The following is a 25,738-nucleotide window of genomic DNA, read 5'->3' as shown; positions in this document are numbered from 1 at the left end:
TTGCAAGGCACAAACCTCTGTCACAGCATGAATGTGGCAATGAAACAAACAGAATGCCTGCAGAAGGGCCAAGACACTCAAAGCTCTTGAAACAACTAGCTATGGCTGAGGATGCCTGATAAGATGTCTGCCAAAACAGTACAAATGATAGCTGCAGTAACAAAACCATGGTACAGCAGCTTTCGGCCCCCGACAGTGCATATCCCCCATACAATGCCGTCTTTTGTTAAGAGAAAAAATGGAACTCTAAAGCAGTTTATTCTTGTGCAGTTTTTAAGCACCTTTGATAGAACCAAAGCTGCCTCATCACGTATTGCCTTTATTTAATATGGTCTGGACATCCGAAGCAGGAGGTCTTGAACTATCAATATTGCTGTTAACATTTTCCTTTTGTAGAGCTGCATATGAGAAGCCCACCACAACCAAGGCAGTTACAAATAAAGTTGATAAAGGTACTAAAGCATCAATAAGAAAGCAGCCAGTACACATTTCAGATAATGGGCCTACAAGAACAAGTCTAAATTGTTTTTGCAAACCAATTAATTATCTATTGTCTCAAAAAGACTGCAATGTAAAACTCTAGTTTTAGCAGACCTTGTTTAAGCAATGGTCAGCTAGGAAAATAGCATGTTGATCAATCTATAAAGGAACGGCTAAGCAAATAGCAAGTTGATTGACCTATGAGGGAATAGCTGGTGCTAGTCAACATTATAATGGCTTACGGAGTTTCTGGACAAGTTGGGGGGCGGGGGTAAAACCTGTTTAAATCTATCAGGCCTAGTGTACCTACAGGTGTCTCTTTTAGTTTTAGAAAAATGTGGCCAACTTAAAAATGTTTTAAAAAATCATATAATATCTGCTTAAAAATTTCATTATCAGGGCCAGTGGGCAAATATCCTCATTTCACATCTGCTCAATAATCAGTCTCTCCTTGACTGGTAACTGTGAACTGCATCTATTGATTTTCAAAGATGTCAATACAAACTCATAAGACTGTCGACATCACCAACCCTGACAGCAGTTTCATGATACATACATAAAATCTCACTCTCTGCAAAAAGTATAATTATGACAATGCACACAAAAAAATGGAAAACTGAAAAGACATGCAAGAAGCATGCATTGCTTTAAACATGCAGCTTATTTTTATCTGCACAATTGAAAAATGCAGACCCAAGAACCCATCCTTCTGCATAATGCAAAATGGTAATGTCCAGATACATTACGGGCTGATAATTTTCATTACACAGATACACCAAGCCATTTCAAATACCTCAGGGTCATATGAGCAAGAAAAGTATTTCACAGTGACCAACTTTTCATGACTGTGACTATTAGTTCTCAAAAAGGAATGCCCATATCAAGTATCATGACTGTACATACAACAGAGAAACTGAGAAAATCCAAATATTCCCACAGCCACTTAAGTATGAAAGACAGGTCACTGTTACCCTTAATTCACAATTATTCATTACTGTTTATACAAAAGTGCATAGTATCTGTTGTTTGCTATTATTTTAAACTCACCTTGACACCAGCTCCGACTCCATTTAGATCTAACAGAAATGTATCATGGCCATAGAGCGAGTTCAACTCATAGAATGTCACAGCATTATTTCCTGAAAATTCAAGACCACAAATTAAACAAGGATTCAGATCTTTTCAGGTCAATAATGATAACGATTAAATTTAGACACTGAAAGTAAATAATGTGATTATGATTATTATATATTATAGTAGCTGTACATGATGTGATGTGAGCAAATATTTACCAAGGCATGAGGAACATGGTTGTTCTTGAGAGTTCAAAGATTATCACAGAGTTCTCCAGCAAATGTTTGCACACAGGAATATGTTTATCATCATCATTATGCCTACATACATCTAGTTTTCTTTTGCACATAAATATTGTGAACACAAGAAGCATGTGTGATTCCAGTGGTAGAGTATACATGCGTCAAATCAGTTAAAATATCCTTCATGATGCAGGACTAAATTCAAACTAACCAGACAGGAAATAGAAAAATTTATTCCAGATTATTATTCTTTAATTTTTGTTGGAAAACATAAAGAACTACAAGTAAAATACCGCTAGAGTGTTTCTTTACCAGTCTAAGAATGTAACATTTCTTACTCTACCTCTATCATACTTACCAAACATGGAAACAGTTTGAACCAAGCTACACTAGTATGGACTTCCAAGAAAACGAGAGATGAATTACTCTTCACTTAGCTTAATTTTGCTCCAGGAAACAAGCTGAATTACTCCTCATCTAGCTTAAACTCTTTATAGAAAAAAAGATCACCTTCACCTAGATTCCTCTTCACCTAGCTTAATGTCATGCAAGAAAACAGATTAATTTTTAGTAAATTATGATTCTCCAATAATAAGTACCGAATCATATTAGAATAACTTTCTTTGCTCCCTCCAAACAAATCCAGCCCTCCCAGAAAGACAGAAAACATCTTGCTGTCTATATATTATACAGAAAAACGACAGCAGTTCTTACAGGTAAATCACATTTCTACCCACAAGGTGGCTACCATTATACCTGGCTTAAACCAGCTTTCTATCTTATGGACACCTTAAAATATGCTCACATTCTGGGGAAGGGTTCAGGTAAGTATTATTAGAGAAACATATTTTACTAAAAAGTTTGCTCTCGTTAAAAAATACATTACCTAACCACCCTGTAATAAGAGAATAGGTAAAAGAATGAGGAAATGTTGAGCATCCTACCTCTGCCTTTGATGATTGCTCTGCTAAAAGAATGAACTCCTAATGTTGGTTTAGCACAAGAGACAATTTGTTTACACACACATGCAGGAGATCCATGTGGGATTCCACACTTGATGTTTGTTTCACCATCAAAAGCTTCCCATGCAAATCTAGCGAAAGTGGCATATTCATGTCTGGCTTAAAGGTTGTGCTTTCATGAATGTGTAGTTGTCCATCTGTGCAGCTACTATCAACCCAACAAGATTTAGTTTTCCCCTTGGCAAGGCCATGTCATGCAAACAGAAACTTGAAATGGCAGACTTGGAGTGCCAGTTGACACCGCTATGTCCCAAATTGAGATATTACGTTCAAGGCTAGGGTCATGGACACTGCTTGCATTTTTTTCATTGTGTGCCTAATCATGTGAGAGTTCACAGAACACTGATTTAATAACTCCCATTAGCTAACTGGCCAGCACTTGTGGGGTTATGTCTTGCGTTCCTACCTTTAATGGTTTAAAAAGTCTTTCACAGATGATGCAGCTGTCCATGCATATCAGGTAACATATGAGGGAACATACAGTGTCTGCATCTTTGCTTTTCTTCATAGACTGATCAAGCAGAAGTAATGAATAATTATTCTTGGTTGACTGGTGACAACAAGCTGTGTCATCAGAATGACTAAACCATCAGAATGGAACGGCATCTAGTTCAGATCTGTGGATATCATATGTAGCTCACTCACTCGGCATGTTGAAGTTAGTGTTATCATAAACTGTATGAGAGCTGTTTCAGTGTGTGTTATGTTAGAACTGGACTGCAAGGTGGAGATTACCTTGTTATAGCCAAAATGATCTCTTCCATTAGGTCTGAACATGTCTGAAACCCAGCAACAGTATCCCTTGACTGTGACAGGGGCTAACTTCTTGTCTTCAGAGAAAGAAGTTCACTGTTGTGGAATGAGCACTCAGAGGATATCCCTGAAAGGAGCCAGGGTTGAAGAAGGGGTTTGTCTGGACATGGACGGCTTGGTGGCAATCTCGACTGACTGAGTGGAGTGGAGTGCCACTGTTTAAGCTGTTGAATAAGTGATAAATATATCCCCCCCATGCTTAGATAGGTGACAACCTTAGCAAGTTTCCTCTCTTGCAAGACTAGAAACAATCTATATGTCTATTCCCCTATCACCAGCATATCACCCACATGTAAAGAATAGGTCTGGATATGTTTGCTCCAAGTCTACTGAAAGCTTGAAAGCCTCCTGAAGTCCTGAACCAGTTTCCCTACATGGAAACAGATACCTGAAACTTCCATGTCATTTTTTCATCAAATAAGCTATTACACTGTACAAACAGCTGACATACCTTACCTAATGAGGACCAAACAGCTCCAGTGACTTGATCCAGTTCTATTTATTGGCATATGTTATATATCAAGTAATTAAAATATTTGAGGAAAGAGAGAAAAATAGAAGTAGGGAGTTGCCTCTTCTGTGGAGGACTTGACCAGTCTACTGAAGGACATTTCCAACCTCAGTTGCTACAAAAGAAACAAAATATGTCTGTGAACCCTAATCACTGTTAAAAAATGAGAAATTATCAAACCATCTGAAAGAGGCCAGTTAAGTAACTTTGCCCAAAGATATGAAAAATCTGTATCAACCACTACCAATGTCATGAAATAAGGGAAGTGCCTGTTCTACTGAGAACTAAACAATCTCCTGATGGACCTGAGACAGTTTCAGCTGTAGCCAGAATTCTGATAGCTTGAATCTCACAGGGAAAAAATAAATCAGTTTGAGAGATCAACAGTTCTAGTCACTTAGGTTGTTTATACCAGCTAAATATAACCATCTGCTTTGTCCAGTTTTAGCTATCCTGAGTGTTCAAACCAACTACGTATAAGGCAATCAGATTCTACAGTCCGAAACACTGTAACTGATACAAAGCCAGATTATCAAATTTTTTAAAATGGGGGCCTGTTTCTTCTGTCTGGGGTATATCAGCCTTCTGAAGGACCTGTGCAAACTCCCTAAGCTGCCAAATGCAAACAGTGAAATCTACTATTTGTCTGAACCCCTATCTATATTGCAGAAAAAGATTATTATATGTCTGAAACAAAGGACCTGGCATTTCTACTGAAGACTCACCAGCCTCCTGAAGGACCTGTGCAAGTTCCCTCTGTTGCCAGATTGGGAATAAGATATCTGTCTGGACACCGATCACCATAACTGGACACTGGATACGGGACAGACCTTCATGAAGAGACCCAAAGTCCTCAGATATATCAAATAGGTCCATAGCCTGTAATACAATAACAGAATGGTTATCAATATTATGTCTGGTCTCCATATTGCACTCCATACCACTGTAATGCAAATAGCAACACCCATTACACTTTCATAACTAATGACCTTGCCCAATGACTAGGGATTTGGTTACTGTATGATAGGGTCTTGACCTGAATAAAGCTTCATGAAAACAGACCTGCCAACCCTAATACAACTTTCTCAGTAAGGCACAAGACATTTTTCCACAGGTCAGACCAATTTCTGTAAGATCACATTATCATTTACTGCTATTGTCCATTTAGAAAACAAATTTTTTTCTGCTAAAATTTGCTTCTTCAATAATACTTACCCAGCATAATACCTTGCAAATCTAATCTTCCCAGGCTAAGCTTTTTTGCTAAGAAGATAAAAGTTACCTGTCCAAGGCTTGTAGTTGGCAGTTGGAGTGATCTCCACTTGATATAGGGATTAGCACAAAATCCTATGAATACTTGAAGTGCATGCTGTATAAATGGATCTAACTGAGGGAAGACTGTGAGAATGTGTGTGTAAATGATTGGTAAAGTAATACTGAAAAAAACATATTTTACTAGAAAAAAGGTTTCTTTTTCAAATTTATTACCCAATCATAATACAATAGGTGAACAGGTAAGAGATGAAGGGTGAACATTTCAGGTCACCTAATGTATATAAGGCAGCTTCTAGACAGATAACCCTGCTGAAGGACTGACTCCATTTGCTGGGGCATGACTTCTATAAGGGAAAAAATTTCCCCTCCAGCAGAAATTGGGAAGATACCTCCTCAAGAAGCTGCCAAAATGATCAGGAAAGGTAACCTTTGCACATCAGTGACAGGCCCTGCCAGGTCACGCTGAGCCTTTGGGATGAAAAATCTCAGAGGTGGTGAACATCAACTCTGACTGCCATCCCACTGCTTGTATATTGTCAGCAACGGAACAGTTTTGTTTGAATAATCAGCTTGTTGAGAATGAGCTAACTTTTGAGCTAAAATGTATAGCAAACTCTCTGTTTCCTGGGATTTCCATTGCATAGCAAACTATCTGTTTCCTGGGATTTCCATTGCATAGCAAACTCTCTGTTTCCTGGGATTTCCATTGCTATATTGATGGGATCACTGATTCACGATACTTTCCACTCGAGTGCAGCAAACAGGATGAGGCAACATTCAAATTCTCTTGCCTCCATATCACCTTCGGAGTCAGAGGTGTAGGAGGGTAAGCATATGCCTTTAAAACATTCCAATCTATGAGAAAGCAGACTGCCCAGGCCGTCAGATCTGATGAGAAAAAGATTGGGAGTTTTGCATTCCACTTCTTGCCAATGGATCTGCCAGTGGTCAATCCCAACAGGCATGCACATATGCAAGTGACCCATGGATGAAGTGACATTTCTGCTTGTATGTGTTGTTTCTTCCAGGAGAATGAGTCTGCTAATACCTGTAGTTTGCATGGAATACGATGAACTCGTCCATGGATTTGTAAGTGACAACACTAGTTTAGAAATTCCCAAAGAAGAACACAAGAGTCTGGGGACTTCGTTGCCCCTTTAATTCTGAGATACTTCACCAGTTTAGTTGTCAGACAGAGTGAGAATTCCCATTTAATGTACAATCTCCTACCACCAATGGCTAGCTTTCTACATGACTTTCATCTCTGTTCAGGAGGAATTGTTGGTCTGAAATATGATTCTTGCAAAAACTAAAGCTAGCTTTGAAATGATTGGTACTTACAGTTGCCCTATACTAACAATGACCCAACATGTGTTCACTAAACTTGGCACCAGGTGCATTTAGTGACCTGTGGCTCATCCAGAGGAGTGCCTTGTGATTTAGAGTACACAGACTGAACAAAGACTTATCATCTCTAGGCTTAATGGTAAGACTGACTGTAGTGGTGACCTGTTGTGACCTCAGGTGTATGGCAGGGTCTCGTTGTGACGGAACAGTGCTATTTTATTTTGCATGATTTTGTCCAGATATCTGTGCTGGAATGGGTTAGGGGACATATGATCCACAAAACCTGTCCATACCACTATCTGTGAGATAATATTTAGTAGGCTTGCTTTGATATCAATCTGATGTAGTCAATCAAGTTTTTCCATCTTCCGACTTACAACATAAAATTGTGGTGGTGGTGAACCTTTGTAATAAGAGCTATACGGCCGAGTCTGGTCATAACAAAGCACGACCATCACAGTTGTATGTCCCTGTCCAGCCGGATGAGGTATGGCATATTTCATCCATATAGCCAGTCCATACATCTGACGTGTGGGACAGAAATTGAGGTGGTTTGTGTTGATCTCAATCTCACTAAGTGACAAGTGATAAAGGCAATTGGGTGTCGAGCCCATGTGATAAATAGCCTACTGGTTCTGCCAAGAAAGGTAAATCATAACGTGGTGGCAAGGGAGGAGCTAGAGCTGACCATCACAGCCTGGTTCACATCGTGGGTGATGAACTGCATGAAGTGTGATATCCATCAAAGAGCAGCTTCTTCACCACCATGACAAGTGTCCATAGTGATGAAATCTTCATCACCTCAAGGTGCACTTCTGCGCCTTCCCTTTTAGTGCCTTAGTGCCCATAGTAATGCAGCCCAATGACTTAAGTCCATAATGTACAAGTCTGACATGCAATTGTTAATGTCAGTCTCTTGTTTCCAGTGTTTACAAGGCCCATACTTGGTCTTGCCCATGGTCTAAATATGTAAGACAATGGAGAGCAGACAATATATACAGGTGTAGCCTGGCACACATCCTGCTTTATGAACTACACTGTGACAATTTACTTGTAAAAGGGTGCATATGGCAGCCAATACAGGTAGAGTATTGGCGCATCACAATTAATACTTATGAAGTGGATGCTAAAATATCAATTCCTTTAAAAGACCCACTGACTGCCTCACTTAAGTGTTTTTTGTGGTAACTATGAAGTAGACGCTATGACAAAACTATGTATAGAAAAACTAACCTATACATATCTGACCATGGTGGAAACTATACAGCAATATAAACAGAGTTAGTAGCATATTTCTTTCAAAATTGTCAAGGTGTTTTCAAGGTTCAAAATCATGTTTTTCAAGGTGCATTATTACATTAATTTTAAAGGATACATAAATGAAACTGTATGTAAACACAAGTTAATACTTACTATTACTCCATGTGAGGAACATTTCTTGCAAATTTTTTTATTTTTAAATGATAATATTCCCATTAATATTAAACATCCTACATCTGGGCATTAGAATAATGTAGTCACTGAGCAAAGTTCATTTCACTCCGTCTAAACTACACTATTTATAAAGTCCACAATATTTTAGAGTGAATTTTTCAGTTCTTGTAGCTTGTCATCAAGCTGTTTTTCAAGAGCTCTAAGTTTCAGGTCCAAGTTCAGCGATTTTGTCCTTTTCACTTTTCTCAATCTATCTTGATATTGTGATAAAGGAAATTTCCTGTGGATCTTTGCTTTCAATGCATAGTCATCAGCAGCAGCTGTCATTGTCTCAATGTCTTTTTCAGTACCTTCCTTTCTTCTCCACTCATCCCCATAAACGAAAAAAGTAACAGTATTTTTTATAATATCTCTTATTAAAAGCAGCATATGGATATTTTAAAATATTTCATATCAGATATATTAATATTTCTCTCAGCTCAGCTGTATTCTATATTTTTAGATCCATCGTGTTCATTGCAATTATCGACTGTCCTATTTCCACTCAATACCAAAACAGAAGCAGATTGAACTAATTTCATAATTAAGATTATATACAGTTTCTGTTTTAAAACTTGAATCTGATTGTTCACAGACATACCTCTTTCATCAAAAATGATTTCAAGCTGAAGGCTTCTCGTTCTGCCTGTATTAAGCGCCATTACAAGAGCTTGTTTTTTTTTCTTCAGCTGCATGTGAAAGTGGAGCACTCTCTCCCATTGCACACAAATCAATATCCTTCTAACATAATCTGCATTTTGCAAAGCTCTGAGAGATAGATCTCAAAATCCAAACTTTATATTTTTCTTCATCTAGACACCAAAGTTGGAATCAGCAGCCAGCCATGTTGAAGCAAATGATTCAAATTTAAACTACTGCTACATCTGGACTTCATACAATCAGAGGTTCAAAATGTACAACTGCGCAGTGGCCAGATGTGGAAAAATTTCCGTTCCGGCACAAACTTAGTGAGAGATTGTTTTTTTTCCCCCCTTTTCTTTTTATTTAATTCTGTAAAACAAAAACTATTTATTAATTCCTTTTGGTTTCAAGAAAATCAAGGCTTTTCAAGGTACCCAGAAAAGATTTTGAATTTTCAAGGTGTTTTGAAGGCCTTGAAGGAACAATTCATTTTTCAAGGCTTTTCAAGATTTTCAAGTTCCCCTATGGACTCTGTATAAAGAGTTCTGTATAACTCACACAACACCTGCATACAAAATAAAGCTACATCAACGTGAGGGGATACAGTAGCATCCTGTGATGGCACTTGCCAAGGGTTTATACCTAAAGAAAGACAAATCTTTGTTATCAAAAGAATAAAAACAAGAAAAGTTTGAAAACTGAGATGGATTATACTTCCCTTATAAGCAAACACTCTTTCAACTTGCTGTAAGGTAGAAAACGTCTGGAATAAATGTATGTGGATTGCGAGGCCTGTTTGTCTGTAGAAAGTAGTATCTGAACTACTCACAGGACTCAGTGCCAATCCCTTTACCAAGGGGAGATCACTATCTACTGCTATTTATGTGGCCAGGTAGCTTTAAGCTTCTTAGCAAAAACATTTAGACTGTGTTCTTAGCTAAAACATTTACTGTGTTCTTAGCTAAAACATTTAGACTGTGTTCTTAGCAAAAACATTCAGACTGTGAGGGATGGATTTGTGAGGTGGTAGTAGTTCTAAGGTATTATGATTGGGTAACATATAACAGATCATGTGATCTGAGTAGGGGTCAAATGATATGATTCATGATACGCAGCTTGCAATATGATACTTATCAATACACATATGAACTTGATGGTCTTTCCATCTTTGGAAGGTAAGTGGTGCCATTTTATGTATTTTAACATATTGTTTGTACTTCTAGTATGCAGATTACAGATGGACATATATTTATCATATATTTATATGCAGTTCTCATTGATGAAAAGATAACAAAATTACTTTTCAAACAGACTACCTGTTAGTTGTCAGTGAGTTTTATCAAACGTTTTATGCCATTTAAGGCAGGCTCCATTTAACTCACTTTAGCCATCAGACCCTTTGTTCTGCACTGCATGAACGTTTTAAAAACATTTTATTACCAATTTCATGTCTCAGTTAAACTTGGAAGACATTATGATGTTATCTTCAAAACAAGAAATAATGCAATTTCCTCATGCAAAGGAATCTCATCTCGAACAAATCCGGGCATGGAAATGAGGAAGATTACCAGAAAAATCTATCACAATGTAATTCCTGCAGATGCAAAAGACTGCTGTGGCCACAGGTACTTGTATTTGTTTTAGCAAAGAAGGAAACCTATTGATAACACCAATCCTATTCTCTGTTGTTTTAAAATTTACACAAGGTGATAAACTTGGGCAGTTTGAAATTTATCCCCTTGCTGATTCTGTACTAATTCTATCTATTCCATCAGCACCTTCAGTCACTGGTTAAATATCTTAACATAAAGAGAGACATTCCAAATCTGTTCTCATATAGACAATTTAAGGATAGATGCTGCCAGGATTTTATCTAAAAGGGGGACCGCCCCCTTTGTCACCAAAATAGGAGATAGTAGAAAAAATGAGGGTGGAGGAGGAAACAGCCAAAGTTCAATATTTACTTAATACTTCAATATCTGTCACTCTTTCTTTCTGCTCCACATTGTTCGAGCTCTACTGACATCATGTTGTATAAACATTAATATGTTAATTGTTTCCAAGCGTACTCCATTCTTATCTGTGTATGAATACTGTTCTGTGCTTCCTTCTGAAGGGGCATACACATGGCTAGGTTTGTAAGCTTGAATAGATTGGGAAATTGATCTTTATGATTGTTATGTACCAATGTAAACTCAGCCAAAATTTCACTTTCTTGAATCAATAATTTACTGACTACTATGCCATATTTATTATATGTTCCATAATGCTTTATTATGCTCTTTATTTCATCAAAGACATAGTCTGCTTGTTCAGACTGAGGTATTCAATTAGATACTTTTACTTCTTAATTTCATTTTTTTTCACTGTTATTTATTCATTATATCTTAACCTTGATAGGGATATGTGGTTTTGCAGCACATGATTCACAGGGCTAAAGTGATTGAAACAAATGAAAATTGCACTCTACTTTTAAATTGTATCTCAACTGGACTCTGTGCTCTGCCCTTTCTACATTTAATTTTGAAATACAGCTCAAGGGGAGATTGACTGGCATTTTTGTCAATCCAACATGTACATCTGACTTATATTTAACATCATTTTTGAGCTCAAAATCACTCGCTGGTATTTCCATTAACGCTTTCCCAGCTTCAATAATCTAATACACTTCATAACTTTAAAAATTATTGTCATCATCACTAGTGTCAGACAGTATTTGCCAAACAAAGCAGGTTCAAACTATGCCATAATGCTTATTCCATGGGACAATATGCCAATAAAATTTAATTAAAAAACCCATTCTTGTAATTTTTGAAGAACCCCAATGTGTAAACAGTTGAATACTTGAAAAAAAGATGTTGTGACAAGAATGGTTAAATAAAAATTGTATAATTCACCTAGTTCATACGTGAGACTTTCTCATGCATCACTGTTCTCCAGATGTGCGAATTTTTACAACTTTAGTATGACTAACACAATCGCGCACCCAGGCAGCATTTCTGTTGAAGTACTTTACATATCAATTAATAAGTTTTGTGTTAATTTTCTTCATTGCTTTGCCAGTACTTTCGATTTGTCACATAGGGAATAAGCTATATTAATTACTGATTGTTTAGCCTGGACCATAACAAGGAATAACATTTCACCATGTAACACACCACCAGTAATGTAGCATTCAAATTGACAAAGTTAAGCAGAAAAGATAAAATTCAATGTAGAAACTTCACGTAAACATGGTTAGTAAACAACGAGTAAAATATTTCATTATACACACGGAACACATCTGAAACATATCCTTTATGCTGAACATGCTGCTGGGTAAAGATAATTAACATGCTGCTGGGTAAGGATAATTAGCATGCTGATGGGTAAAGATAATTAACATGCTGATGGGTAAAGATAATTAGCATGCTGCTGGGTAAAGATAATTAACATGCTGCTGGGTAAAGATAATTAACATGCTGCTGGGTAAAGATAATTAACATGCTGATGGGTAAAGATAATTAACATGCTGATGGGTAAAGATAATTAACATGCTGATGGGTAAAGATAATTAGCATGCTGATGGGTAAAGATAATTAGCATGCTGATGGGTAAAGATAATTAACATGCTGATGGGTAAAGATAATTAACATGCTGATGGGTAAAGATAATTAGCATGCTGATGGGTAAAGATAATTAACATGCTGATGGGTAAAGATAATTAGCATGCTGCTGGGTAAAGATAATTAACATGCTGATGGGTAAAGATAATTAGCATGCTGATGGGTAAAGATAATTAACATGCTGCTGGGTAAAGATAATTAACATGCTGCTGGGCAAAGATAATTAACATGCTGCTGGGTAAAGATAATTAACATGCTGCTGGGTAAAAATAATTAACATGCTGATGAGTAAAGATAATTAACATGCTGCTGGGTAAAGATAATTAACATGCTGATGGGTAAAGATAATTAACATGGATTAGAAGTGTAGATTAAGAACCATGTCACCGTGTTAATTTGTAGACAGCAAACAAGTATTCTCAATAGTCTCTTTCATCTTTACTAATGAGTTCCTGTCACTGCAAATGCTGTTTTGGATGATCTCCAAATTTAAAGAATAACAAGGCGAACTAATAATAGTTATTCATGACTGCTGAAGACTAAAATACACTGCATAAGTTAGGTATCATTTAGTATTGCTTCCTCATCTCTTATATCGATATGTGTATCGTTACAGCAAAAGTATCGATACATTGATATACTGATGAATCATTTAACCCTTAGATTTGATGCAGCAACATCAAAGATTATGTTCCATTAACATGTTTGTCAATATTCTTATACCTATATAACGTCCATTCCAGCTGCTTATCCTCCCAACCAAACATAGTCTTTGGGTTTATTCAGAATTTCACATGGTGACAGCTGTCCTCTCTACCACAATGAGACATACTTAAATCAACACACATCCAATAAACATAATTTGCTTTTCTACTTTGTGGGTATGTGGGAAAGCCTGCCAGTAGCTTCTCATGGGTCGGTGGTTCTTCCCTGGGTTTTCCAGGGTTCTTCCTCCACCATTTATACTGGCCGCCATGTATAGCCTATCTTGTGCTGAAAAATAGCGGTATACCCTAGAACAACTTTTATCTCCAGGGCTCAAATTTTTCTTTTTACATCCAGACTGATAAAACTTTATAAATGGCTTACTGTCTGTTTCATCTTCACTGCATGCCATTTCTATACAAAGCTATATAAGCAACAGCATGGTCATTCAGTTATCCTGCATTAAAAATATGGGCATTTCAAAACATCTGAGGTACTCCTGTAAAGTCAGAGTGGTTCCCTTACAACTGCCACTAAATCTTTAATGAAATCTAGATCCAGACTAACAACATACAAGCCAGTCTGGACCTGATCGCAATGATCATAATATTCATAATATTTCCTACTATTCCACAAGTCTGTAAATTAGGTGTTATTGCAGTAAGACTTAAGGTCAAAGGTTGGCAGGTCCATGAAAGTATCTGCTGTGATTAAATGTGATGGCCAGGTAAGGAAACAAGCCAGTGACTTACATTATCCCTTGTTAATATTGACCATAAGACAGGAGATAGGACTGTGAAAACACAACATACTGCCAAGGCATAATACATAACAGGTTACAGCATCATTAATATATCTTCAGTGGTTCATAACGGTAACTTGTGACTGCAGATTTGAACTGTTAAAATGAAGTCCATGGCATCGTAAGTAACAACAAAATAGGCATCGTTTATTTGGTAATCAATTGCTGGTGCTTACACATACACACACTGTCGAACATGGTTTCTTTGAAGTATGTCCGAAGGGCAGTCCTTTTCACAAGATCAATGCAAGGATAAGGATTATGTTCATTAGTCACACCGGCTTTATTGTTTGCATACTTAAATCTAAACTTTGGCTATTTTGCAATTTAGCCAGAACTGACCAGAAAATGCAAAAGGGGCTTGTCATGGGGGAATAATAAGGCATATCACAAGGAGAAAAGACACATCAAATGGGCAGTCGCACATTGGGGCAAGGTGGGGGGGTCAATAGTCCCCCCACCCAAGTTCTACTGTCAGTCAGTTAATGTGAAACTTTGACCTCTTTTCTTTTAATCACTGTTTTTTAAACTGCCCAAGGAATAGTTTTATATCAGTTCCAATTATTACAGATTACCGTTTATGCATACTACATGTATACAATGCATTTTTTTTTAATTTTTAATTTTTATAAGATTACTGAAAATTGTGTTTTCTCGAAACACGACAGGTTTAGAATCTTATTTTTAGCAAAGCTTCCATTTGATTAAAATCAAATATAAATTTCACCTAGGACAGTGGTGATTTGATTTAGATTGTGCCGTGTTAAGGCATGTATGTCAACATCTTGAAAATACATTTATTCATTTCACCAGTGCGATCAAAGTTTCCTCAGGCAAACAATTTTTGTTTAGACAAGCCTAACGGGCATCTCACTTTGAATACAGGATGGGCCGGAACTAAAATCAGAAGAGGCCCAGGGTGTTGGGCTATCAGATTTGTTTTTATCACTGCTGTTTTAGATAAAAGATATGTGGATTGATTGTTGCATTTTGTGGTCACTTACTCGTCCTTCTGCCTATTTTCATAACTCACAGGTTTAACACTTTTCCCAGGATTTAAAATGTCCAAAGGTATGTCTGGAACAGCGCCAACTTTTAGTCTAGGCCTAGCATTTGCGTATCTTTGAGCTGCCACTTTTTCATGATCCCTCTCGTAACATTCCTTTGAGAAATTTAACGAGCACATAGTGCTGTATGGTGTTGCTTTGAAATCGACTCGTTTGTAATAATGTACCCATTCTTTCATTATGCCTTTATCTTTCGGAAAAGAGGTTTTTTTTTTATGTCTACAGGCTTTTCTTAATGTTCTATTACACCCGTAAGCAACGCAAAACGGTATTGTCTTTTACTCTGGCAACTTCCACTTGGGCTGCTGGAGTCGCTACTATGACGTCACATCCCGAAAGTAACCGAATAGGCGCGGAAATTTTGCATACGAGGTCACGGAAATTCAGCTCCTAGAAGATAGGCCAATATTTAAATATTGGCATTACGGTCGCAGATGATACTTTAGAATAAGGTTTTTTGCTATAGTACTTTTATTATTATTCTATATTTCCATTGGTTTCTGGTCTCCTTTAAGTATGAAGGTTGCTGAACTATATTTTAGCTTACCATGACCTTGAAACTGAAACACTTCGCATGGAAACAGTATGTGGCACCCAATCTAGCCATGATATATACTTCGGCACTGTTTTCTTAAAATATCTAAAGTGGTCCAAAAGTTCTATTCTGGACAAGAATACGAGTCACAGAATTATATTTTCCCCTGCTAAGACCTTGACATTGAGGTTGGGAGCACGGCTCTGGTAGGCAACAAACCAACTAGTCATGACATATACTTGGGAAAAGTTTCGTGTAAATCTCTCCAACCAAAACAAAGGTATGGTTATTATGCCAAACTTCAAACAGTTCTATACAAAATATACATGCAATAAAAAGTTAAATAAAATCTTAGCAAGCAATGTACTAAAAAAAAGAAAATTATTTTCACGATGCTGTACAGCTATGCAACTCATAATAACATATTACTGTAATAGCAATCTGACGTGTTTAACATATAAAAAAATAAATCAACTAAGGTATACACCACAACCAGACTCAACATTTCATAAGTGTAATTAAAAGTGTCAGACAGGTATGGACAGTGTTGAATACTGAGCTCTATAATGCAAGTTCTAATTTGACTGAAATGTAATAATGACCTTGGATATGTAGAGGAGAGAGTTGGGGTCAAACTTAGTGCTGAATATTTCCCCTTGATGCTCTAGGTAACCCTCTATCAGGAAGGTGGGACAAAGGCTCTGTTCTTTTTGGCTCGGGTCAATTCTCTTGCGACCAAACCGAGTGTCCCATTCTGGCCCACTTCTGTACGTCATGGTTCCTATTTCTCTGAAAAGAAATCAAAATTTTAACAACAAGTATTGCTGCTTTGTCCTTTTCACCATACACAAGCATTTCTAAAAGTAATGTTTCCAATAATGAAATAACAGTCATTTTAATCCTGAAAATGTGCCCTTTTACATTTCTCGTCCTATTCCAGTGCACTTTAGCTCTTCACTTCTGCAAATTGTTGGGTTTTTGGTTTTTCATAATTACACTATAATCATTTGGTGTAAAAAGAAAATTCCAAGGTCTTTTTGAGGATTCATGCTAATCTTTCTGCCACCCCCACCCCCCAAATTATGTCCTGCCTTCATTCATTAAATTCCTACTACATGCAGACACCCCCACCCCTTTCAATTTCAATGGTGGGGGAACATAACTGACCCTGAACATCTGCTTAAAACACATCATTAGTTAATTTTAACTGAAACTTAGTTGTTGTTTTTTAAAACAAAGACCACAAGGAACAGATGTTACAAGAGCAAGATTTGTTGGATTTGGGTTCTTAATTGATATACACAGAGTTGCACATTTGGAAGAAAATTACAATATGTCTTACAAGTTACATGGTGAAAATGATAAAAAAAATTCCCTTTCATCCATGTTACATACCATAAACGATCTAAAATGTAAAAATGTACATTTCTTGCTCAGGTAGATAATGCACACATTCAAAAACCTAAGTGCACAAATAGTTGTCAATGGAAACTTCTGACACAGCATAAACATAAAGTGCACAAATAATTGTCAATGGAAACTTCTGACACAGCAAAAACATAAAGTGCACAAATAATTGTCAATGGAAACTTCTGACACAGCATAAACATAAAGTGCACAAATAATTGTCAATGGAAACTTCTGACACAGCAAAAACATAAAGTGCACAAATAATTGTCAATGGAAACTTCTGACACAGCAAAAACATAAAGTGCACAAATAATTGTCAATGGAAACTTCTTACTCAGCAAAAACATAAAGTGCACAAATAGTTATCAATGGAAACTTCTGACACAGCATAAACATAAAGTGCACAAATAATTGTCAATGGAAACTTCGGACACAGCAAAAACATAAAGTGCACAAATATTTGTCAATGGAAACTTCTAACACAGCAAAAATATAAAGTGCACAAATAATTATCAATGGAAACTTCTGACATAGCATAAACATAAAGTGCACAAATAATTTCAATGGAAACTTCTGACACAGCAAAAACATAAAGTGCATAAATAATTGTTATTACACTCTTTTGACTGCATAAACACAGCATACTGAGTACATGTACACCAATATCTTTTAAAACTATGTCAGTGTCAAAAATGTACATTAAATTTGGGACAAAATACATGTACACATTGATCAAGTGAGCTCTGGTGGGAACCAGACTACAATGGCACAAAAAATAAGCTGAACCACATTTATAATTTTTCTTATAGATATTTTCAGAGGGAAAAAAAAGTCTTTTGGCAAAAACATTAAAAAAATCTTTTTAGTCCCATTACAGAAATTCAACAATAATAGATCATTGGTTCAACTTTAAATCATTTTTATTTAAATTTATTTATTATACTATTATATTAATAAAATGTTTTCTCAGAATCTCAGAAAATTTTAGATCACAGATCGATGTAATCTTCAGAGAGAATGAACAACCATCACAAGGGCAATAATTTGAGATCAAGCTGAAGACCAAAGATGTACAAAGTGAGGGCTTTATCACTAAGTGAACCAGATCCCTTTAGCTATTCAATTACCTGGCCAATTTCATCCCAAGTTTAGGATAAGGTCCACCGTAGTAGTGTCCCTTGTTCCAGTTTGCATCTGTCATGATACACTTCCGCTGAAGATAGCGCATGGCAATGGACGATGGATGAGACCATGCACAGGCAGATATGGACACGATCCTGCAGTGAAAGGGAGACAGGATGTGATATTAAGGATTTTAAAATGTATAAAGCAATGTTTCAGTTCGAGGTTTCATGGCACAATGATACGGGTAGAATACAAGGCACTAGTCAATTTAAGCAAAATGTCTTGCTCAAATACACACCAGAGTAGGCAACCCATGCTGATCCAATGGTAGGATCTAAACATGCAGCCTTTATGTTATGAATCAGACATATTAACCAGTAGGCAACCTATGCTGATCCAATGAAGGGATCTAAACCTGCAGCCTTTCAGTCATGAGTCAGGAATCCTAACCAGTAGGCAACCATTATTGATTCAAAAGTAGGATCTAACCCTGTAGCTTTTCATTCATGAGTTAGGCATACTAACCACTCAGCCACCATTATTCAGTAAATCAAAATTTAAGATAATGTTGTCAATGTCTGAACCTTGTCAATCCAGCAAAAAATTAAAATTTGAAATAAAATAAAATCCAGTGTCTTATGTATTTTTAAAAATAAGTTTAAAAAAATAATTTGACAAAGTAATTATTCAGAGTTCATGCAGACTTGGTGAAATTTTTCCCAAGACAATTCAATGGGTATTTTGACTCATAAAATTACATCTTTTAAAAAAACTTTCATCAAAAGACATAAATGTTTTGGCTTTGCAGATCAAATCCCTACTGGCTTCACAGATCAAATCCCTATTGGCTTGGCTTATCAAATCCATATTGGGGCTTGGCAGATCAAATCCCTATAGGCATGGCAGATCAAATCCTATTGGGGCATGGCAGATCAAATCCCCATAGACATGGCAGATCAAATCCCTATTGGCATGGCAGATCAAATCCCCATTGACATGGCAGATCAAATCCCTATAGGCATGGCAGATCAAATCCTATTGGGGCTTGACCGATCAAATCCCCATAGGCCTGTTTAATAACTGTTGTTACTGTTCTTGAAAATAGGCACTCATGCAGAGCTCTTTGGTGCACTGAAATCACAAAACATGTGCACAAATTTACGATCCTATTTCCAGCAAGCAATATCCCGTTATGAAAGCATAAACTAAATTGTCTAAATTGACAGAAAAGTGTGCGAGCGTATCCTCCATACAATATATATATAATTTTTCTAGGTAAACCTTGTTATCGTGAAAACTCTTGAGTGTGTGTTTTGGAATTTTTAACTTAACTTTTTACAGTCTGAGTCATATCATTATAAAGTCTGCAGTGTGTCAGTTTATAGTGATATGTGGCATCATGCCAGACATGTGGCATCATACCCCACCCAGTCACATTATCTTGACACCAGGTCAACCAGTCCAAACACTAGCCTCTTAATGCTGAGTGCCAAGTGAGGCAGCTGTTAGTACCATTTTCATAAGTCTCTGGTATGACTTGGCCAGGGTTCAAACCCACAACCTCACGCAACCAAGGTGGATGCTCTAACCACTCAGATCACTTGAGCATATCTTGTGCTCAGAAAAAGTGAGTCTGAATTAGATTTATCTGGAAACGACACAATAGAAGAAAAAGCAAATTATCAGTTCTGTCAAAGATGTAATAAGGTCATCCCTGTGTGTGTGTGTGTGTGATTTGGATTTTTAACATAGCTTTAACAATTTTCAGTCATATCGCTACAATGTCTGCAGTGTGGCAGTTTATAGTGATGTCTAGCACTGGGGCATCATGCAGCAGACATGATGTCTCACCCAGTCACATTATCCTGACACCAGGCCAACCAGTCCTAACACTAACCTCTTAATGCTGAGTGCCAAGCGAGGCAGCTGTTAGTACCATTTTTACAAATCTTTGGTATGACTCGGCCGGGGATGGAACCCATGACCTCCTGCATCAGAGGCAGATGTTCTAACCACTAGACCACCAGAAAGGTTGGGTTGTCCTTGTTTTAAATATCAAATGCATGTTCAAATTAGAGTATGAATGTCAATTTGTGAAAGAATAAATTATCTTTTATGCTTTTAATTAAGTGATAAAAAAAGTCCCAACAGCACAGTCAGCTTTCTTGTTTTAGTTTTCCGTCAATGTCCAGCCACTTAATTTACTGGAACTAAGGCAATTTACCAGAACAAAACTGAAATTACCAGAAGAAAAAGGTAGCTGTCAAACTGAAGATAGCAGTATTGTCCATGCTGAATAAATTTTACTATCGAACAGTACAAAACTAGTTTCTCACTAGCCTGAGTGATTTAGGTTCTAACCGAGTCTTTCTCAAAGGCAAACACAAAATTGAGACTAGACAAACAATAAACACAAAATACAGCTGAAATTACAAAGTTTACACAACTATTTCTACTGGAAGCAATGCTTGAAAATGTTTTTTGTTTTGACTAGTTGACTTTACCTTGATTAATGCTGCTGTGTATCTATTTATATCAATCTAGGATAATTATATTATATATCATGTATTAGCATAAAGACTTATTTACACAATGTTCATGATGATGTATGCATGATTGGCACCATTTTCAATTAGGACCAATTATGTATCATATGAAGTCTTTTTGATATAGCCATCCATTTAATAATACAGATAATATTTTCAAGATGGTTACTAGCAGGTCAGCTTACATCATTTTTATTCGGTACCAACTAGATATGATTAGAACTGATGGCTTTCCATTTAAAAGTAGCAAGCTCTTCAAGATGGCCATTGAGGTCACCATATTGGATTTCAGATCAACACCATTTAAATTTACTAACAAAAAGACATTTTTATAAGTCTTTAGGTGAAACCCCATATTGATACAACTTTGGACTTTGAGGAGTAACTATATCCAGAGTTTCAAGATGGCTGCCACTTGGCATCGGATAAGACCAACAAAACATCATAAGCCACTAGGCATCAGATAAGACCAACAAAACATCATAGGCCACTAGGCATCAGATAAGACCAACAAAACATCATAGAAATCTCCTGATAAAAATAATCTCAGGGTCTAGTAGAAGTGGTGACACTGTGGAGATCAAATTCATACCATTTTCCTTTGTGATCATCAAGACATCACAAAAAGTTCTAAATTGGTGAAAATCCCATGCTGATATGATCGTTTTTTTAACCAAAAAAGTATTGGTAACAAGATTTTCAAGCTGGCCATCGTAGTGGCCACATTGGACGTCATATTGGCACTATTTTTGTTTAGGTCCAACCAGAACAAGTCTTTTAATAATAAAAAATCCATATTAATAGTGATATGCATGTAGGAGAACTAAGTATAACAGGATTCTCAAGATGGTAACAGTGGCAGCCAAATATTATGTGTCAGCAAAACTAATTCCACTTAGGACCAACTAGACATCATAAGAAGTCTTCTGGTAAAAAGCTTATGTCTGTATGACATTATATCCTGGAGTAGTAGTGACAACATTTTCAAGAATGCAGCCAAATGGGACATCAGAAAGGCATTATAATTTAGCACAAGTAGACATCATATGTGGTCTTTTAGTGAAAAACCGTTATTAACTTGACTTTTGGTTCAGAAGGAGTAGCAAAAACAAGATTTTCAAGATGACTGCTGTGCCGGCCCTATTAGACATCTGATCAACACCATTTTTATCAAACAGAAATCTTAATAAGTCAGCTGTTGCAAACTCCATGTCAATATGACTTTCCTTTCAGGAGGAGTAAAAAAAACATTTTTAAATGGCTGCTGTGGTTATATTATAGTTATAACAAAGTTTATTCAATCAAGAATTTTCAGTGATCTACACATTAACTGTCATAACAAAATTTCCAGACGAAAATTACTGTTCATTATGAAATTTTACATAGCCGTCTGGCATTACACTGAGTCAAGAAAGTCTATATTGGATTGAACTATTACTAGTGCAGGGGGAATCAAGGTATGATCACATGAACAAAAAGCTGGGCGCATCATCATTCATCTCCTGTATGGATGTTCAACTACGCAAGGGAAAAAGGAGTAACATACAAGAATTTTAATGATCAGCTTGTACATGTGACATTTTTCAAAATGATAATGTAGCATGATGTAAAATTTCACTTAAAAAATCTGAATTGACAGCCATTTTTCTAGTCTTTTATGTGTATGAAAGCACATATTTGCATGGGAAAAATTAATGACATGACATACCATACAGAAGATATATACAACAATTTATTAGACTTGTTTACCAATTTTCTTCTTCTTATAGGTGTTTTTCCATGCTCTGTTTATAAATGATGACATTGTCATGTCTCTGTTTATGTTTGTAACGCAACTTTTTCCCAACCACAGATGCGTTCTTTCTTACATCATATCACGCGACACAAATGGTTTAAACGAGATCACCCTGCTTGCTTAACTGTGCCTAACAATGTCAAAGTATGTTCTCACTGAATTTGCCATTAAACATTTTTTTAAGAATTTATAAAATAATCTTCAATGGAAATTTGATGGACAAGGTGTGAAATAAAGTGAATAAATTCAATTTAAAGGTATGTGTTGTCAGTCTCCAAAATGACACCTGCAGCTGCAAAAAGTGACTTCGAGCACATACATGAGCCATGTGACTTGTACTACAGTACTCATCATGACCTACCTGTTTCCCTGCCCAATTTCATGATTCCAAGTGTCACAGTATACATACAGGGTGCAAATAAACTTGAGTTAAATGCGAATACTTGACCCAATGTACATACCAGTTTAGCCCCATTAGCTCCCCCTTGAGGTGGCAATTCCTATGAAACCCATTTAAAAATGTTGCATAGGCCCAAGCAAGCAAGAATGGCTGAGATGCAATGAGGGTACTAGACACATATTTTTATAAATGTAGATACCTATATCAATGCAATTAGTAGTACAATAACAAAAAAAAAGACACCCAAAATTCTAGCCGTGAAAAATGAAGCAAACTAAGTTAAGTTTTAACTATGTACCTGTCAACTCTCTCCGGGTATAACACTGCAGCAGTAAGTGAACACATACCTCCAAGCGATGATCCTACACTGGCATGTACCTGAAATGGATTGAAACCTGTTCTGTAGTCCCTCACGCTAATATCTCTTACTATAATGCGATGAACATGATGCCAATATTGGCATAGATTCCATTAAACTAACTTAATTTAGTTATATTGCTTCGTATTATGTATGTCTAATTTGTTGTTCTGTGTACAACACACACGTCACAGACCTGCTTCATACATATAATATAAATAATGAGGTATGCATGTATGCAGCACATGAATTACATTATAATGAGGCATGCTTGTATGCAGCACATGAATTACATTATAATGAGGTATGCTTGTATGCAGCACATGAATTGCATCATAATGAGGGAGGACCATACCCTGCATTTACATTTATCTGCTCCCAAATGTAAACATACCTTCTGTATCCCAAGATGGTTCAGCAATAAAAACTGTGCCCGAACCATATCATTCACACTGATAACTGGAAAGGTTGTCCCATATGGCTGAAATAAAAATGGGATGTAGGTTTTTTTCCTTTTATGTAGTTAGCAAACAGAATATGCATCATGTGAAATACAAATGAAACACTCTGAGGAATAAACATTTTCACCAAAGATTAAAAAGGTATCAATTCTGTGCAACTTAAAAGTCAAGGTTTGTGTCTTAGGGTCGTATCAAAGACCCCCAAAAGTATGTAGTGCATTTTCTTATCAAAACTGAAATTTCACCATCTGTTACCTTGTGTATTGCATATTAGTACAATCATCCAAGAAAATGCACTTCACTAATTACAAATCAGCATATACAATGGATGCAACTCCATCTGGTAACTATCTGTGTCATATGTTATTTGATCTAATTAGCTTTAATCCATTTATTTATTAATTACTTTTTTAAAATATGTAAACAGCAAAAACATCTGCATTAAAAATTTATATATTTTATTCGATATTAGAGCTTTGTATTCCAAGGAGTTTAATGAAAAGCTAAAGGCATTTTCCAAATATTCAAAGGTTTTTCAAAAATAAAACCAAAAAGTAAACTAGAAATAAAATCTGATCATGAAGACTTCTGATCTTCCCAAATTTTATGATTTACTGCTCCAGAAGATTATGTACTAGTGTATGGCTGATACAACTGACAGATCCCCAAACTCCAGGTGTCAAGTTTTGCTCATTCAACATTACAAAGGACTGCTGGCTACTATGATGCTTTGTAACACCTACCAATTACCTAAGAACATCTGTGGTAGTTACTTTGTAACACCTACCAATTACCTAAGAACATCTGTGGTAGTTACTTTGTAGCACTACCAATTACCTAAGAACATCTGTGGTAGTTACTTTGTAACACCTACCAATTACCTAAGAACATCTGTGGTAGTTACTTTGTAACACTACCAATTACCTAAGAACATCTGTGGTAGTTACTTTGTAACACCTACCAATTACCTAAGAACATCTGTGGTAGTTACTTTGTAACACTACCAATTACCTAAGAACATCTGTGGTAGTTACTTTGGAACACCTACCAATTACCTAAGAACATCTGTGGTAGTTACTTTGTAACACTACCAATTACCTAAGAACATCTGTGGTAGTTACTTTGTAACACCTACCAATTACCTAAGAACATCTGTGGTAGTTACTTTGTAACACTACCAATTACCTAAGAAAATCTGTGGTAGTTACTTAAAGCTAGGTGAACTATAAAGTGGCCTAATTAACTAATGATCTGTCAACTTTGCTAAATTTAATGTGTAACATGCACAAAAATTACCAAAGAACATCTGGAGTGGCAACTTTAAGTTAGTGGTATTATAAAGTGGATTGGTAAATCCATGACGAATTTTACTATGTAATAAAGTGGTGATACTGTCAAACTGCTTGTTCATTATTTGGTGCACTGTGGATATATGATTTGGGCATTTACATTTTCTGGCAACAACAGACAAGTCAATATTTTGCTGTAAAATCTGTTATTTCCAAAATAATGTAGGAATATGCACAATTATGAGAGTTTTTAAAAAAATGTTTGTGCAATAAATCAAAAACCTCAACTCTAACCAAGCTGAAAATTGTTGGATATTTCCATGTCCCCGATACTCACCTTTCCAGTGAGAGGATTGATGGTTGAGGGTCCGCTGAAATAGGCAATAAAAGCATCATGATGTATGCATGCAGGAATTATGAACCTTGGGATTACTTATTTTATTTTATATACATATCATTTTATTTCGGGCTTTTATGACCTTTTTGAGACTGTTTTACAGGATTAGTTTGTATATTTTCATGGGATTCTGTACTCTAAATGGGAGAAAATACCAAAATTGAGTAGGTTTTTTGTGAATTAAGCTACACTGACAAAGTCATGTGACTGAGTATGAAACTTGATCTGATATTGATTCATAAGAGTCACATGATAAATCCCATGATTCTGATTGGGTAACTAATTATCTTTATATCAGACAAAGCAGATCAGACTGGTTGAAAATTTTTCCATCAGGGAACAAGTGTTTTTTCATCCCATTCAA

At 36.3% G+C, this 25,738-nt stretch overlaps 1 protein-coding gene across 6 annotated transcripts in view; it reads right to left on the bottom strand.

Annotated features, from left to right (window-relative positions):
* LOC149777825 (uncharacterized) overlaps nt 1-25,738 on the bottom strand; it is a 48,793-nt gene that overhangs the window by 5,558 nt on the left and 17,497 nt on the right. For 5 of the 6 annotated variants that reach the window (XM_089938885.1, XM_089938891.1, XM_089938889.1 and 2 more), the window contains 7 exons: nt 25,315-25,348; nt 23,622-23,708; nt 23,168-23,247; nt 18,131-18,280; nt 16,196-16,382; nt 4,868-5,021; nt 1,528-1,619 (listed from right to left, as the gene is read on the bottom strand). In XM_089938885.1, the coding sequence (XP_089795011.1) occupies nt 1,528-1,619; nt 4,868-5,021; nt 16,196-16,382; nt 18,131-18,280; nt 23,168-23,247; nt 23,622-23,708; nt 25,315-25,348 (784 nt within the window). The remainder of the gene's footprint in view (nt 1-1,527; nt 1,620-4,867; nt 5,022-16,195; nt 16,383-18,130; nt 18,281-23,167; nt 23,248-23,621; nt 23,709-25,314; nt 25,349-25,738) is intronic. The other variant, XM_089938886.1, reaches the window with a different exon arrangement.

Source organism: Sinohyriopsis cumingii, chromosome 17 (genome assembly GCF_028554795.1).
Source record: "Sinohyriopsis cumingii isolate HCF-2022 chromosome 17, ASM2855479v2, whole genome shotgun sequence".
NCBI lineage: Eukaryota > Metazoa > Mollusca > Bivalvia > Unionida > Unionidae > Sinohyriopsis > Sinohyriopsis cumingii.
The sequence above is the reverse complement of the archived record's forward strand: the minus strand, read 5'-3'. Positions and strand labels throughout refer to the sequence as shown.